This window comes from Juglans microcarpa x Juglans regia, chromosome 7S, assembly GCF_004785595.1.
Source record: "Juglans microcarpa x Juglans regia isolate MS1-56 chromosome 7S, Jm3101_v1.0, whole genome shotgun sequence".
Lineage (NCBI taxonomy): Eukaryota > Viridiplantae > Streptophyta > Magnoliopsida > Fagales > Juglandaceae > Juglans > Juglans microcarpa x Juglans regia.
The window spans coordinates 940,545-955,904 of record NC_054607.1 but is presented as its reverse complement, the minus strand read 5'-3'; the positions used below and the strand labels follow the sequence as shown (position 1 = coordinate 955,904).

General features: G+C 32.0%; 1 protein-coding gene and 3 long non-coding RNA genes across 4 annotated transcripts in view; 2 read left to right on the top strand and 2 right to left on the bottom strand.

Moving 5' to 3' along the window:
- Nucleotides 1-15,360, top strand: part of LOC121240997 — a 31,939-nt gene that overhangs the window by 6,037 nt on the left and 10,542 nt on the right. The window contains exon 2 of the long non-coding RNA XR_005935619.1: nucleotides 9,800-9,833. This is a non-coding gene — a long non-coding RNA (uncharacterized LOC121240997). The remainder of the gene's footprint in view (nucleotides 1-9,799; nucleotides 9,834-15,360) is intronic.
- LOC121240993 (protein NRT1/ PTR FAMILY 5.4-like) lies at nucleotides 5,861-9,788 on the top strand. Its single transcript, XM_041138533.1, has 5 exons — nucleotides 5,861-6,070; nucleotides 6,181-6,398; nucleotides 6,515-6,766; nucleotides 7,271-7,563; nucleotides 8,799-9,788. Exons 1-5 carry the CDS (start codon nucleotides 5,950-5,952, stop codon nucleotides 9,676-9,678), a joined length of 1,764 nt encoding a protein of 587 aa, XP_040994467.1. The 5' UTR covers nucleotides 5,861-5,949; the 3' UTR covers nucleotides 9,679-9,788.
- On the bottom strand, nucleotides 10,949-11,531 carry LOC121240996. The gene is made up of 2 exons (XR_005935618.1): nucleotides 11,414-11,531; nucleotides 10,949-11,250 (listed from the first exon to the last, which is right to left on the bottom strand). It is a non-coding gene; the product is annotated as an uncharacterized LOC121240996 (long non-coding RNA).
- LOC121240995 lies at nucleotides 14,559-15,135 on the bottom strand. The gene is made up of 2 exons (XR_005935617.1): nucleotides 15,024-15,135; nucleotides 14,559-14,861 (listed from the first exon to the last, which is right to left on the bottom strand). It is a non-coding gene; the product is annotated as an uncharacterized LOC121240995 (long non-coding RNA).

Here is a 15,360-nt window from a genome sequence, read left to right as displayed (position 1 = left end):
ATCACTAGTCACTGTGGTCAGAAGTACTAGTACACATGATATAATATATAATATATATTATACTTCTCCAGCAATATTCCAATTATATATATTTACTCCCTAAAATTAAGATCATAAATTACATGAAACTGATAAAATTAATTAATGATCATGACTATCAATGTTCTCAACATTGACGTGCATTCATTGAAAATATATATATATATATATATATATATATATATATATAATTTATAGTTTATCAGCTTCGTAGTAAGATAGGCTACGGAAGCCGGTCGAAGTCTGCAGCCCTAAATGCAATGATCTCGACACGTACGTGGGTTGCAGATCTTAAGTACGCTAAAGATAGTACGTACTTGGTTTTGATCATCCTAGCAAACTACTGCTAGCATATATATATTATCTTTGTCTGTGACTTTTTAGATGCGATATAATTAAGAAAAAAAGGTAGGCTGCTGCATGCAGCTGATCTTAGCTAGGTGCAGGATGCCTGCATGGAATGATCGATCTAGTTCGTGTTGATTGCATGATGAGTAGATCAACATGCAGCAAAAACTTGCGATCGAGCAGGGTGCAAGCTGAAAGCCATGATATCGGCCAAGAGCCTCCATATATTATATCCATGCATATATAGTACTGTAGTCGGTTCAAAACACACTATTGCCGGCACGGGCGCATGGACCTGATCAGTGGGCTGCAGCTTTCTCAGCATGCAGCCCTCCTAGACAACTGATCTGGACAGTGATGAACAGATTCAAGGTACATGTATGTATGTATATATATATATATATATATATATGTAATATTAATATGTTTATTTCGATCAAAATGTCGATTCTATTCATCTAAGAGAGATATTTTATTACAAGCCATAAGTATGATCTTTTACTTCAGGCTATATATATATATATATATATATATATATATATAGAGAGAGAGAGAGAGAGAGAGAGAGAGAGAGAGAGAGAGAGAGAGTAGAAACTCATAATCTTATTTCCCTCAACATGATATAATTTCGCAGTAATCCAGTACATCTTCGATCGACACCGTCCATGAGCAGCTAGCTTGTTAATATATAATTGGAACATCATCAATTTGGATGCCATTTTTGTCAAGGAGGTAGAGCTTCTGGCAGACAGGAAGGGGAATGCATAGATCATCATCATCATCAATCACTGGGAAGGTAATTTGTTTGTAACCCCACAATGTGGATGATGGACCCTTTTGAATGTTGCTTTGATTGATTGATTTAAGTGCTTTGAGGACTTATAATGGAGCAGAAAATGTAGTAAAGAGCTTGTACATATGCGCGCAGTAGTGCATTAATTCTGGTCATCATGTGCATGTGAAGCAGTCGAAACTAAGAAACAGTGTACCTTTTGCTTGGGGGGTGCATGGGGGGAAGATAGATAAAACTTTCAAGTATAACTTGGAACGTCAGTACTCATCAAACCTCAGAATAGTATTTGTTCTGCCTATTTTCTTATATAATCATGTTTTTTCTTTTCATTTCAATCTTTAATTTTGTGGGGGAATAATTTTCTAAATTTCTAGCCCCCTCATATCTGGGTGCACCTTTTGCAGTATGCACTGTCCCCTTCTATAAATATATAGAAAAATTCTATACATCACACTCTTATCTCACTTTCATCTTATTATATTGTAAGATGTATGTGTCATATTTATCATTATTGAATGATAATTTATTAGATATTTTTTATCATCCAATAGTGATCATATGTAAATGTGTCACATCTTATATCATAGTTGAATGAAAGTAGAATGAAAGTGTTGTAGTGTATAACATTACTCATATATATATATATATATATAGTAGAGTGAATGTTGCATGGGTTATACTGTCAAAGGTGGCTGATATGCTTGCCTGCTGGAAGGGTATTCAAGGCTGTCCCCAGGTGGCCACACTTTGGAAGATGATACTTTTATGCATTATGTGGTGTATTTGGATGGAGAGAAATGCGAGATGCTTTGAAGATAGAGAGAGAACAATAGCGGAGCTTCAGAACTTTTTTTTACACACTTTACTCTTATGGTTTTCAGCTATTGTCCTTAATGGAAACAATGTGCACGATTTCTTATCTTTAATGTAGTTCTTCTAGAATGTATTTAGACGTTTTTTTTTTTGTATACTCCATGTGTACATAGGTTATGTCTATCTTTCATTCATATCAATGAAACTTACTTCTTACTTATAAAATATATATATATATACATGAAATTAATGCAATCATGAAAAGCTTTAATTCTGGACTAAGTAGTACTTTCAATATTCCAAATATATTTGATTATGTTGGTTTTATATATTAATGGGAGGTATGGTTGGGAATATATATAAATTGTGTCACGCTGATGTGATCTGCTAAAACCATTTTATATAATTAGCTACATATATAATAATTTATTTATTCATGTAGGGTCCAGCATTACTTTTGACCTAGTTCATGAGTAATTTTATAATTTACCAATTAGGGTAGTGAGAGTTTGAGTACCCTTTTAGTCTGGCCGTGTGGGCCATCTTGACCTCATAATTTCAAAGGTTTAAGATATATATATTTTGAGTAGTACTATAAGTATTTACATTTTTACTTACAAGAATTATTTTATTAATTTTCTTTTAAATTTCAAATTTCATAATTTTCAACATAGCAATAACTAACATGTAAATAAATAAATTTTTTATTAATTTTTTTTAAGTACATTTAGCATTTTCCATATATTTTAGAGGGGTACAAAATCATTGAAACATAGAACTTTAAATTATATTCTTTGGAACTATAACATGATACATCAGTCCTTAACAAGATGGTTTTTTTTTTATAAAATAAACTAATTAATCAATTTCTTCATTTTATGACACCAAGATCATACCATGCAAATACGATTTTTGAAGTTCCTAACTTCCTATATATATGTCCTGCATTGTTTAAGTACAAATATATTAAGTTGATGATGTGTATATATATATATATATAAAGTGAAATGTTTTAGCTACAAGATTCTATAAAAGTAAACTAAAAAATTGTCATGACTTGATGTGGTATACGTTAGATTGTAAAACTACGTACTGATCTTATTATAAAATAGATTTACTATATCATATGAAACTATGTTGATTTATGAGTTTACTTTTATAAGAACTTTTTGTAGTTGTTGTACTTGATCTCATATATAAATAAATCTTGTGCACCCTAATCTCTTTTTGCAAGCCAATTTTCAAGTATGATTAATTCTACCTAAATATTTATATTCATAGTTTTAATGAATTCCATCTTCTACATGAGATCTTCAATTACATATATATATAAATATAATTTTGACGTACGAACGTATTTTATTCGATTTATTAAAGTAGCTAGTAATGAGAGGAATCTATAATTAGTCACACTCATTGAATATTTAGTGTGGCTTCCTCTCTAACGCAAAAGCTAATTGGGGAATGTTTTGTAGTGGAATTGAATATTTGTGTGTTTGATTTTTTGGGGTTCAGTGGACGGATCGATCTACTTTTATGTTTGCAGCAATATCTCTTAAGGCTTTGTTTGGATCCTTGAATGCATCTCAATTGAGTTCTGTTTTAGACCTATCCTAACATCCAAATATATAACTCCCAAATCACTCAATTCAAAACCTCTTTACACGTGAGACTCATAAGTTTTTTCAACTCAACACCTTTTTACACGTGGGATCTACAACCTTTTTCAATTTCTCATAAATACATCTAAACTCATCTTAACATCCAAACACATCTTAGGTGGGCCCTATAAAACTCACTATACAATCTCAACTCACTATTATTCATAAAGAATTCAACTTATCTCAATTTAACTGAACATGATCCAAACCGATATCCCTTAAATCGTGTTAATTCCAACAACTCTAAAAGTCAAACATAAAGACATTATATATTAAAGGAACGTCGTCGGTAAAACTTAAAAAGCACAAAAAAGAAGAAGCATATTTTAGTGGGATTTGCAATGCTCAATGATAATGAAGTAGATCGCAGGTAGTCTTCAAATTAATTGATTAGTTATTAGTTTTTTTTGCTGTCGGCAGATCCACAAATTAATTAGCAATATTTATGGAGGTTTAAAAATCTAATCAGCTTATAAGTTTCAAACTAAATTAAATGCCTAATTAATAAGTTTAATTAATCTATGCATGGCAACAATGAACATTGCATGTCTCATGTATTTTTAGATCCAAAAACTTACAACTAATTTATGGAACCTTTTTAGGCCTTTTTATCATGTGTATATATGATGCAACTTGCAAGAAACGTTCTTACTTTAATTTGTATGTTTCCTCAAATGTCTTGACGCCGGCCTAATGATAAATTAGACTAGTACTGCAGCATGCATGAATTAATGGATGTCTTAGGTTCAAATATATATATATATATATATATATATATATATATATATTATGCTTTGCATTGAAAAAACGAAACATGCGCATTCAAGAAATTAAAGAAATAGTTATTCTATTATTAATTAAGTTGGTGTTATGTAAAGCATACCATACACATCATTTAAATGATAATATTTGATTTGCAAAATTCAGATTTTAAAATTTATCCTCCAAATAAAAATATTATACCATCATTTACTAGATGTAGTATTACTGAATTGATTTACCAAACGAGAATTAGTTTGGAGGACAGAAACAAATTCTTTAACTTTTTTTTTTAATTAAATTTTGTAGTTCATATTATGATCATCATATATGTATGATCTCCAATATAATATTTTAATAATTGATTATATGTATAATGAATTAATCACCATTTCATTTTTTTTGTTCAATATTCTATCTACCCCTGAAAAAATTGTCTCATGTAACACAGGATTAAAATTATATATGGTCTTTTTTACCGATCATTTTTCACTTTTAGGGCTCATTTGGTTGTTAGACTGCACTCAGCTCAGCTGAGTTCAGTTCAGATTTAGATCTCTTCTAACATCCAAACACCAAACTCTCAAATCATTAAACTCATCTCAACTCAAAACCTCTTTATACGCGATACCCACAATCTTTTTTAACTCAATATCTCTTTACACATGGGATCCGCAATCTTTTTCAACTTTCTATAAATACATCTAAATTTATCTTAACATCTAAACACATCTAAACTCATCTTAGGTGAGCCCCACAGAATTTACTCCACCATTTCAACTCACTACTATTCATATAGAACTCAACTCAACTCAATATTCAAATGCAGTCTTAATATAAACATCTTTGAAATGAAAGTAATTTTAAAAATAATTATGATTTAATCATCATGTGTCTCCACTTCTGAAATAGAAACATGCATAAAAACATAAAAAATAATATTCATCAAAACTGATAAAAAAAAAAAAAAGAAGAACTCCACACATTTTATTCGAAACATTTTCAATGGAGTACTCCTCCATTTTTAAGCCATAATAATAAATATAATTATTTTTGTGCATCATTCTCACAATATTTGCAAAAGAAAGTAAGGATTCATATCTAATTTTCTTTTCACAATATTTCAACAAAAAATTAAGGATCCATTAATAATCCAAGTGATCTAAAATTAGCTGCTTTGCTTTTTTGGATTTACAACTTTTAATGCACGTACGTGTTTTTGATAAATATGAAAAATATAAATGCTGGACATATATAGAAATTTTAAAAATAATCTTATAAATTTACGTTACTTTTTTCTTTTTTGGCAGTATAAATTGACGTTACTAATTAGTATATATATTCGATTATAAAAACATTTTTTTCTTGTAAAGCAAACGTAACGCATACTTTAAGCTCAGTGAACGAACAGAGTGAGAGGGCCAGAAAGTTTCATCCCTATATATATATATATATATATATATATACATATATATACATGTGTGCCCATTACCCAAAGGTCTCGAATGCGAAATTTCTTGCATCAGTTTTCCATACATGGATAGCTCTGTAGCACTGGAGTTGATTGGAAATGGTGCCAAAGAGGCAAATATCAAAGTCTCCACACAGCGAAGATCAGCCTCCAGGGGTGGCTGGAATGCTGCCATTTTCATCATCTGTAACCGGCTTTGATCTCTTTGATTATCTTCTTCTTCTTCTTTCTTCTTCTTCTCATGATCATTTCCTTAAAGATTGATCTCTTTTTCTGTCTTATTTGTCTGTTTGCAGTCGTCGAGGTAGCTGAGCGATTTGCTTTCTACGGCATCTCCGGCAACCTCATCACCTACCTCACGAAAGAACTCCATCAGCCCACAGCCACCGCAGTTAAGAATGTCAACAACTGGGTTGGCGTCTCAACACTCTTCCCGGTCCTCGGAGCCTTCATCGCGGACTCCTTTATGGGTCGCTTCAAGACCATCCTAATCTCCTCCGTCACTTTTCTCTTGGTAATTTTTAACTTCATCATCACCAATATCTTCCCACCACCCACTTCATTTTAAAAGTACCGCATGCAACTTGCTAGGATCCTGTAAATGTTCATGGCTTTTTATGCGCGCCGCAGGGGACGGTTCTATTGACTTTATCGGTCTCGGTGATCCCTTTGCATTGTCGTGAAGCATTGTTTTTTACAGCCCTTTACATACTCTCCGTCGGCGAAGGCGGGCACAAGCCATGCGTGCAAACCTTTGCGGCCGACCAGTTTTACGAGGACTCGCCGGAGAAGAGAAAGGAAAAGAGCTCGTTTTTCAACTGGTGGTTTTTGGGGATAGTCGCTGCCGGCACTGCCGCCACACTGCTGCTAATCTATCTGCAGGTAATGGGTAACGTAAAAATTAATCAAATTCTCCGATGGATCATGAGAAGTTTCATCTTTTGTTTTGACAATATCTTAATAAATTTCCTTCAACTACTTAGAACAGATTATACTTCAAATATATATATATATATATATATATATATATATCATAAACTTCTAATTAACCTGTGCCGACGAATAAGCAACCGGCAATGAAAAGAGAAGATCTATTTCGCCCATACAGCGGACATGAAAAAGTAATTTTTTTGAGTGTAAAACTTAACTGATGTGACATATATAACTTCCAAAAATATCAATTTCAAAATAATTATGGGTACAGTAGTTGTACTGTGTAGATGATTAATGAACATTACTTTATCATGTTAAACCGTATTGCATCAGCTTCTACTACATTTTATAGTTGATCTTATTTTCAGAAAAGGCAGAAGAAGTAAATCATTTCAAGACTGAATTAACCCAAAATGTCAAGATCTTCATTATACTGTTGTACATGATGTACAGGACAATATTGGGTGGACTTTAGGGTTTGGAGTGTTGGTAGCTGTTTTGGGAGTGGCACTGGCAATATTCATGCTAGGAATCAATAGGTACCGGAAGGAGCTGGGTCCCGTGGGGAGCCCATTCACCAGGGTGGTGCAAGTGTTTGTGGCGGCTACTCGAAAGTGGCGCGTGGAAAGGACGTCATGTGATGGTTGCGATCATCATGTACTGTTCTACAACCAAACATGTGCGACTCACTTGGATGGTGATCAGCAACATAACACGCGAATTATCACTCGGACTAATCAATTTAGGTACTTATAATGAGTCAATACCTTTCCTAGTATTAGTGGAGTACTTACTTGTCGAAAGCAAATCAAACTTAAATCAAAATTTATCATATAAATTTTGTAGATCGTTCTGCTACATATAATTATTTTTGCATGTTTTTTAAGCATTCTATTGATGTGATTGACTAAAATAATTATTTTATATTAAAAAAAATGATACAATCAATCACATTAGTGAAGTACGTAAAAAGTAAGCAAAAATAACAGCACATAAAATTTTTGAATTTTGCGAAGGACTTAACATGAGTACCCTCTGCATAAGTTAGTTTTCGAGTAAAAGGACTCAATAAATTATGTAGACTTGTTTCTTTATTTTGCACTATAAATGAGTTGTATATATGGTTGATTATTGGCTTGGGTTGACTAGACCCGATCGAGCCTGACCCAAGTTGATACATGTTATAAAGTCATGATTTTTCTCTTTTCAATTAATGGGTAAGACGTTTATCACAAGACAAGCTAGGGATGATAAAGTCATTCGATCCGTTTTGATGTATTATATCTCTTTAGGGAGGATCCTGACTTGAAGAGACCTTTGAAAGTTTTTGCGAGTACAGAGATAGAGACAGATCATGGAATGATGTGAAAAAAGCAGTGTTGGGATCATGATCTAGCTAATAACAACATATTATATAGATCAGCACACAATAATTCAAGTGCAATATGTACCTCATGACTTCGATCTTTTTCATGTACATGAATAATTCAAGTGTCAGCTCATGATATACTGTCTCCGAGCTAGCTATTCCTTTAATTTTCAAGTGATTCCTATTCTTTTTTCAAGTGATTCCTAATTACTTGTCCCAGCTGCTTTACTGCTTAAGCTTAAAATAAGAGGAAGATAGGCGTGAACTCTATAAATTATATATATTGAAGAATCTCTTCACGTATAATGTGTTATTTTTTTTAATTTTAAATCCAAAAATTTCGATTATAATTTTAGAGAATTCAAATTGATCTATACAAATAACGCAATCACTCATGATCAGTAATAATTTGTAATAATATATATATATATATATATTATTGTTGTTATATATTTTAATATCTATCCTTCTAAATTTCTCAAGAGTAAACACTATATAATATTTATCTGATCTCTACCACTTAAAAGCTTATATTGCATTATTTTTCTGATCATTTTTTTAATTTTCCAAAAGTTTATGATGATTTATACGATCACTATTTGAAAATTGCAGGTTTTTGGACAAGGCAACAATCATAGACAACATTGATGCATCCAGCAAAACCCTAAATCCTTGGAGGCTATGCTCCGTAGACCAAGTTGAAGATGTAAAGCTCGTGCTCCGCCTCATCCCCATATGGTTCAGCTGCATAGTTTTCCACGTAGTCCAAACCCAAACCCATACCTACTTCATCAAGCAAGGCAGTACGATGATCCGGTCGATTGGAATATCCCACTTTCATATTCCTCCGGCATCACTTCAGGGCCTCACCGGCATCACAATCCTAATCTTCGTTCCGATCTATGAGCGAGTTTTCGTCCCAATCGCCAGAAAATTTACGGGACACCCATCGGGCATTACTGTGCTACAAAGGATAGGAGTTGGCCTATTTCTATCCATTCTCAACATGGTCGTGGCTGCTCTAGTGGAAGCCGAAAGGGTCAGCACTGCCAAAGAAAATAACCTTTTGGATAACCCGAAAGCAACAGTACCAATGGCGATCTGGTGGTTGCTCCCACAGTACGTCATCTGTGGTTTTTCCGATGCATTCACCGTCGTCGGACTCCAAGAACTGTTCTACGATGAAATGCCGGAGGCAATGAGAAGCATGGGAGCAGCAGCTTACATTAGTTTGATTGGAGTTGGAAGCTTTATTACCAATGTTATCATATCTGTTGTGCAGGCAATCAGCTCAAGGTATGGCGAAAAATGGCTTGGCGACAATCTGAATCGAGCACACCTTGATTATTTCTACTGGGTGTTGGCAGGGTTGAGCGCTTTGAGTCTCTGTGTTTTTTTATGGAATGCCATGCGCTTTGTCTATAAAGATGTTGACGGGGGGAAAAATAACGTACCAATGGGCCGCAAGTTGAGACCGGAGGGCCATGTTTGATGTGTTTGACAGAGGGTACGTAGGGTTAATTTACATAGAAAAGCAAGCCATATTGCAGATCGAGTAGGATAAAGTGTTTGATATATAGCAATAATCAATGGTTGTTTTGATATGATGGTAGATTTATATATATATATATATATATATATACATATGTTTGTGTTTGAATGCTTATAGCCCTAAAAAACACCAAAGAAAACTTGGAGAAATTAACTATTAATTAATTGACATTGCTGGTGTATATATATAATATTTATAAGTGCAAACGCCCCTCAATTACCTTAAACACTCATTTAGATAGGAATTATACCATATATATATATGGTCTCATGATCATTAATAGTGCAATCAGCTGCTTTTATTTGCATATTTTCCACATCGGGCAGCTTACTAAATTGGCCCGATACTAGTTCTACATTCAATAGATGAAACAATTGGAAAATACTTATAAAAAAAAGAAAAAGATGAAACAATTGGAATAATGGCGCCTGTGAAGAGTATTAATGTATATATAATATGTATACTGGGTATCGAGTTAGACATGCAATATTAGAGTGATGCAATTTTAGGTATAAGCTCTAAACAGATAAATTTCATGTAGACTTTTTTGTAAAAAAACGGATTCCACTTAAAAAGGATAGGTTTTTTTTACACTTTTTATGGTGTGATCAATTTTTTTTACAATTAAATTATGCGAGATTTGTCTATTTAAAATTTGTACATACTATTACTCAATATTATCATGCACTTGATCGGAAGTGCTTCTATCTCTGCCCGTGCATGTACACAAGCAGATATTCATGAATAGTATCAATATTTACTGCAAAATGTGTGGTCATTATTTATTGAGTAATACTAGGTACAAGATTCAAATAGATAACTAGTCCTGTACAAACCTTTTGTAAAAAAGTGGGTCCCACTAATAAAAAAATAATTTTTTTAATATTAATTTTTTTAGAAGAAGTTTACTTTTTTACAAAGATTTGTATGAGATTTATCTATTTAAAATTTATATAAATTATTTCTCTTATTTCTTTAGCTTCCAAGTCACCAAACATGAATCGACACCATATTTTTTTAGTAAATGAATAGCGCTAGTGCGCATTCATTATTCTCATAGGAGAATTTAACATGCGCCGGCGGCCACACAGAAAAATTAAAAACAAAAAATTCATTTGTAAATTTATTTTTGTATAATTCTTTTATAGTTAAAGTATTTATATATATATATATATATAAATTCTTTTCGAAGTAGCCAGCAATATTCCAATTAAGAAGAACGATCCTTTTATTAATTTATTTCTTATAAGGTAGACCAGTACTACAATATTATTAGTAGTACTTCTGGGGATCGACGGAGCGTACTAATTATTCATGTACGCTGAGGATCAGTTTCATTTTGTTTAATCATGAAATTCATGATCTGATCATGAGCTGCTGCTGCAGGAGGGAGGCAAATACAAACGTTGAATACGCATTGGCACTGTGATGGACCACGACTACAATCATCAACACTCTTGCATCGGGCATTTACATCAATCCTTGCTTCCACTTCTGAGTACTGCAAATTACCTGCAATATGCAGCTAGCTAGCATGTGTGAATTAATATTGCGTGCATGCATGCAAGTCATGTGTATGTGTACGCGGTATGTACGTACGTAATATATGTTTGGAAATCAAGAAAATTACAAAGATTATGGAAATTAAGATCGTGATCAGAAGCCGGATTCTTACATGAGTATATAAGCAATAGTGAAATCATGAACAGAGCTAAGTAGTTGAAGGAACATTTCTCCATCCCTCGATCCTTTTTTTTCTTCTGTATATGGAGCTAGCGCTGTGATTATGAGTGGGATGATCTCCGGAGTTTTTGATTTGTATATATATATATATATATATATATATATATATATATATATATATAGGACTTTAAAGCATGATCTGATTAATTGTGCAGAATCCCCCAAATTTGGCAATAATATCGTAATATTAATTAGTTGAGATTTTAGAATTATATAATTAAGGTAGAAAAATGATAAATACACATCAGTTTTCACATGAACATATTACACAACTATATTTTAAAACAAATGATATTTTGGTAAGATACCTTATAAAAGTAACGCTACTTTACAAAAATTCTGATATCATTTTAAAATATATTTTGTGAAATATGTTGTGTGGATATCATTTATTCTTTTCCAACATAATTCAAGATAAGATCAGAACTAAAGTTTCTAAACCAAAATGGAAAAAAAAAAAAAAAAATTTAATAGAACTGATCAATAAGTGACTAAGCATGATCTATCAAGAGCAGGAAGAAATCTCCTGCAATTAATTACTATCTGAATTTTAGTGTCTAAATTAAGACACATGTTGTTTGTCACGTAATATTTTTATTGTCTGGATCGCCTGGAGATTATAAATGCTATAATTAATGTCACATCATGTCATGTATATATATCTTTATAAACTTAGGTCTTAAAATTCAAAATATTTTTTGAGAAAAACGACCCTTGCTTCGTACATCATGTATAGCCCCTAATTGGCACTCGCTCATGATCATGGGCCACCAAATTTCCTAATAAATCATGCAGGCGGAATGTAGTTGGTACTAGGAGGCCAGACGTGGTTTCCCAGTAGGGGAAGGTGGCAACCGATCGAGTCACCATGTATATCCATCTGGGGATTTATGATAATCCCTAAATAAAATAATCTTTATTTAAATTTATCAATTAATCAATATTTACTATTTCATAACAGATCATGTACTAATTCGCGAATAAATTTAATAAAAATTAAACTAAAATATTGATATGACTTGCTAGATCACAAAATCTGTTTAGATCTAGTACGATTTGATATATCGTAACAAACGACATTAATTTTATAAATCAAGTTACGTTCAGTACTTGACTGTCACAAATAGAGAGACAATTAACTGTAATTAATGATGTGTGTAGAGATCTTGTAACACAGTAGTTTCTATTTTTTATTTATATTTTTTTTGTTATAGTTATGAACAGTATATATGGTATTTCAATAATTTACTTTAGTTGTAAATTAAATATTTTATCTTTTCTGGAATAATTATTGATTTATATTATATGGTGTATGGTTGATAATATTTATTTAACTAATAATTTTATTTAACATAAAATAAATCATTAAAATATTTTTAAATTAATTACATAAAATTAATTAACGAATTTGCATATATGATATATATTTTTATATTTTGAGTTTCATACCGAGATTAATATTATACCTTCGAATCTATAAATGTGGTGCTTAAATATGTTGAAACTAAATATATTCCATTCAAACGGTTTAGAAACCTTCCCGCCAGGTTTTGCCACCAAATATTTTCCGTTCGAAGATAAAAAATTATTATTCGAACGGTTGTGAACTTTTCCCACCATAATAAATTACTTTCCTGCCAAGATTTTACTGTTTGAACGTATTTTTTTCCGTTCGAACTAGAAAATTTTTTTGAGACGATTTAATTCGTCACAAAAAATATTGTTCAAACGATTTTGTAAAGTCATCAATTAAATTTCGTCCCAAAAAATGACTTTTAGGGATGAAATTTTGTTCGTCCCTAAATAATTTCGTCCCAAAAGCTCAAATTTATTGTAGTGAAATTAAAACTTCTTTAAGCATCATCAAGTGACAAACAATATCAAGGAACAAAAAGGGGTACATCCATGCAGCAGGAGGAGCCAGCACGTTGGTTCGGGATGGGTACTATTCACTATCCTACACTTCATACCCTATAAAAAATATCCCCACATCCTATGAAAAAAAAAGTTATAGGTCTGAGATGCTGGAATTAATAGTGGCTGATGAGTTAGTAATTTAATTTGTTGGAAGTACAGATTTCAAGAATGATTTATTTTTCATCTTCTATTCGATCCTTTGAAACATTATTTGATTGATTTTTAACAAATCATGTCATCATGCATGCATAATTGGTCTCATGATAATCATTAATAGTGCAATCAGCTGCTTTTATTTGCATATTTTCTACACCGGGCAGCTTACTAAATTGGCCCAGTACTAGTTCTACATTCAATAGATGAAACAATTGGAATAATGGCGCCTGTGAAGAGTATTAATGTATATAAAATATGTATAATGGGTATCGAGTTGGACATGCGATATTAGAGTGATGCAATGTTAGGTATAATTAAGCTCTAAAGAGATAAATTTCGTCTAGACCTATTTGTAAAAAAGTGGATTCCACTTAAAAAGGATAGGTTTTTTTCTTTTACACTTTTTATGGTATAATCCATTTTTTTTAACAATAAGATTATACGAGATTTGTTTATTCAAAATTTGTACATATTGTTACTCAATATTATCATGCACTCGATTGGAAGTACTTCTATCTTTGCCCGTACACAAGCAGATATTCATGAATTAATAGTATCGATATTTACTGCAAAACATGTAGTCATTATTTATTGAGTAATACTAGGTACAAGACTCAAATAGACAACCAGTCCTATACAAGTCCTTTGTAAAAAAGTAGATCTCACTAATAAAAAATAATTTTTTTAAGAGGGGTCTACTTTTTTACAAAAATTTATACGAGATTTGTCTATTTAAAATTTGTATAAATTATTTCTTTTATTTCTTTAGCTTCCAAGTCACCAAACAATCGACATCACATTTTTTTAGAAAATGAATAGCGCTAGCGCGCATTCATTATTCTCATAGGAGAATTTAATTAACATGCACATAGAAAAATAAAAAACAAAAAATTCATATGTAGATTTATTTTTGTACTATTCTTTCGTTACTAAAGTGTATATATATATATATATATATATATATATATATATATAAATTCTTTTCGAAGTAGCCAGCAATATTTCAATTAAGAAGAACGATCCTTTTATTTCTTATAAGGTAGACCAGTACTACAATATTATTCGTACTTCTGGGGATCGACGGAGCGTACTTTTTCATGTGCGCTGAGGATCAGTTTCATTTTGTTTAATCATGAAATTCATGATCTGATCATGAGCTGCTGCTACTGCCGCTGCTGCTGGAGGAGGGTGGCAAACACAAATGTTGAGTACGCATTGGCACTGTGATGGATCATCACTACAATCATCAACAGTCTTGCATTGGAAATTTACGTTCCTTGCTTCCACTTCTGAGTACTGCAAATTACCTACAATATGCGCATGCAGCTAGCATGTGTGAATTAATATTGTGTGCATGCATGCAAGTCATGTGTATGTGTACGTATGTACGTACGTAATATATGTTTGGAAATCAAGAAAATTACAAAGATTATGGAAATTAAGATCGTGATAAGAAGCCGGATTCTTACATGAGCATATAAGCAATAGTGAAATCATGAACAGAGCTAAGTAGTTGAAGGAACATTTCTCCATCCCTCGATCCTTTTTTTTCTTCTGTATCTGGAGCTAGCGCTGTGATTATGAGTGGGATGATCTCCGGAGTTTTTGATTTGTATATATATATATATATATAGGACTTTAAAGCATGATCAGATTAATTGTGCAGAATCCCCCAAATTTGGCAATAATATCGTAATATTAATTAGTTGAGATTTTAGAATTATATAATTAAGGTAGAAAAATGATAAATACATATCACTTTTCACATGAATATATTACACAACCATATTTTAAAACGAATGGTAT

What these genes read in the sequence shown, in the direction of transcription:
- LOC121240993 (XM_041138533.1), top strand. Translation starts at nt 5,950, where the DNA reads ATGGATAGCTCTGTAGCACTGGAGTTGATTGGAAATGGTGCCAAAGAG. An exon ending in TGCTGCTAATCTATCTGCAG is followed by an intron (nt 6,767 to 7,270) that starts GTAATGGGTAAC and finishes CATGATGTACAG; the next exon opens with GACAATATTGGGTGGACTTT. An exon ending in ACTCGGACTAATCAATTTAG is followed by an intron (nt 7,564 to 8,798) that starts GTACTTATAATG and finishes TGAAAATTGCAG; the next exon opens with GTTTTTGGACAAGGCAACAA.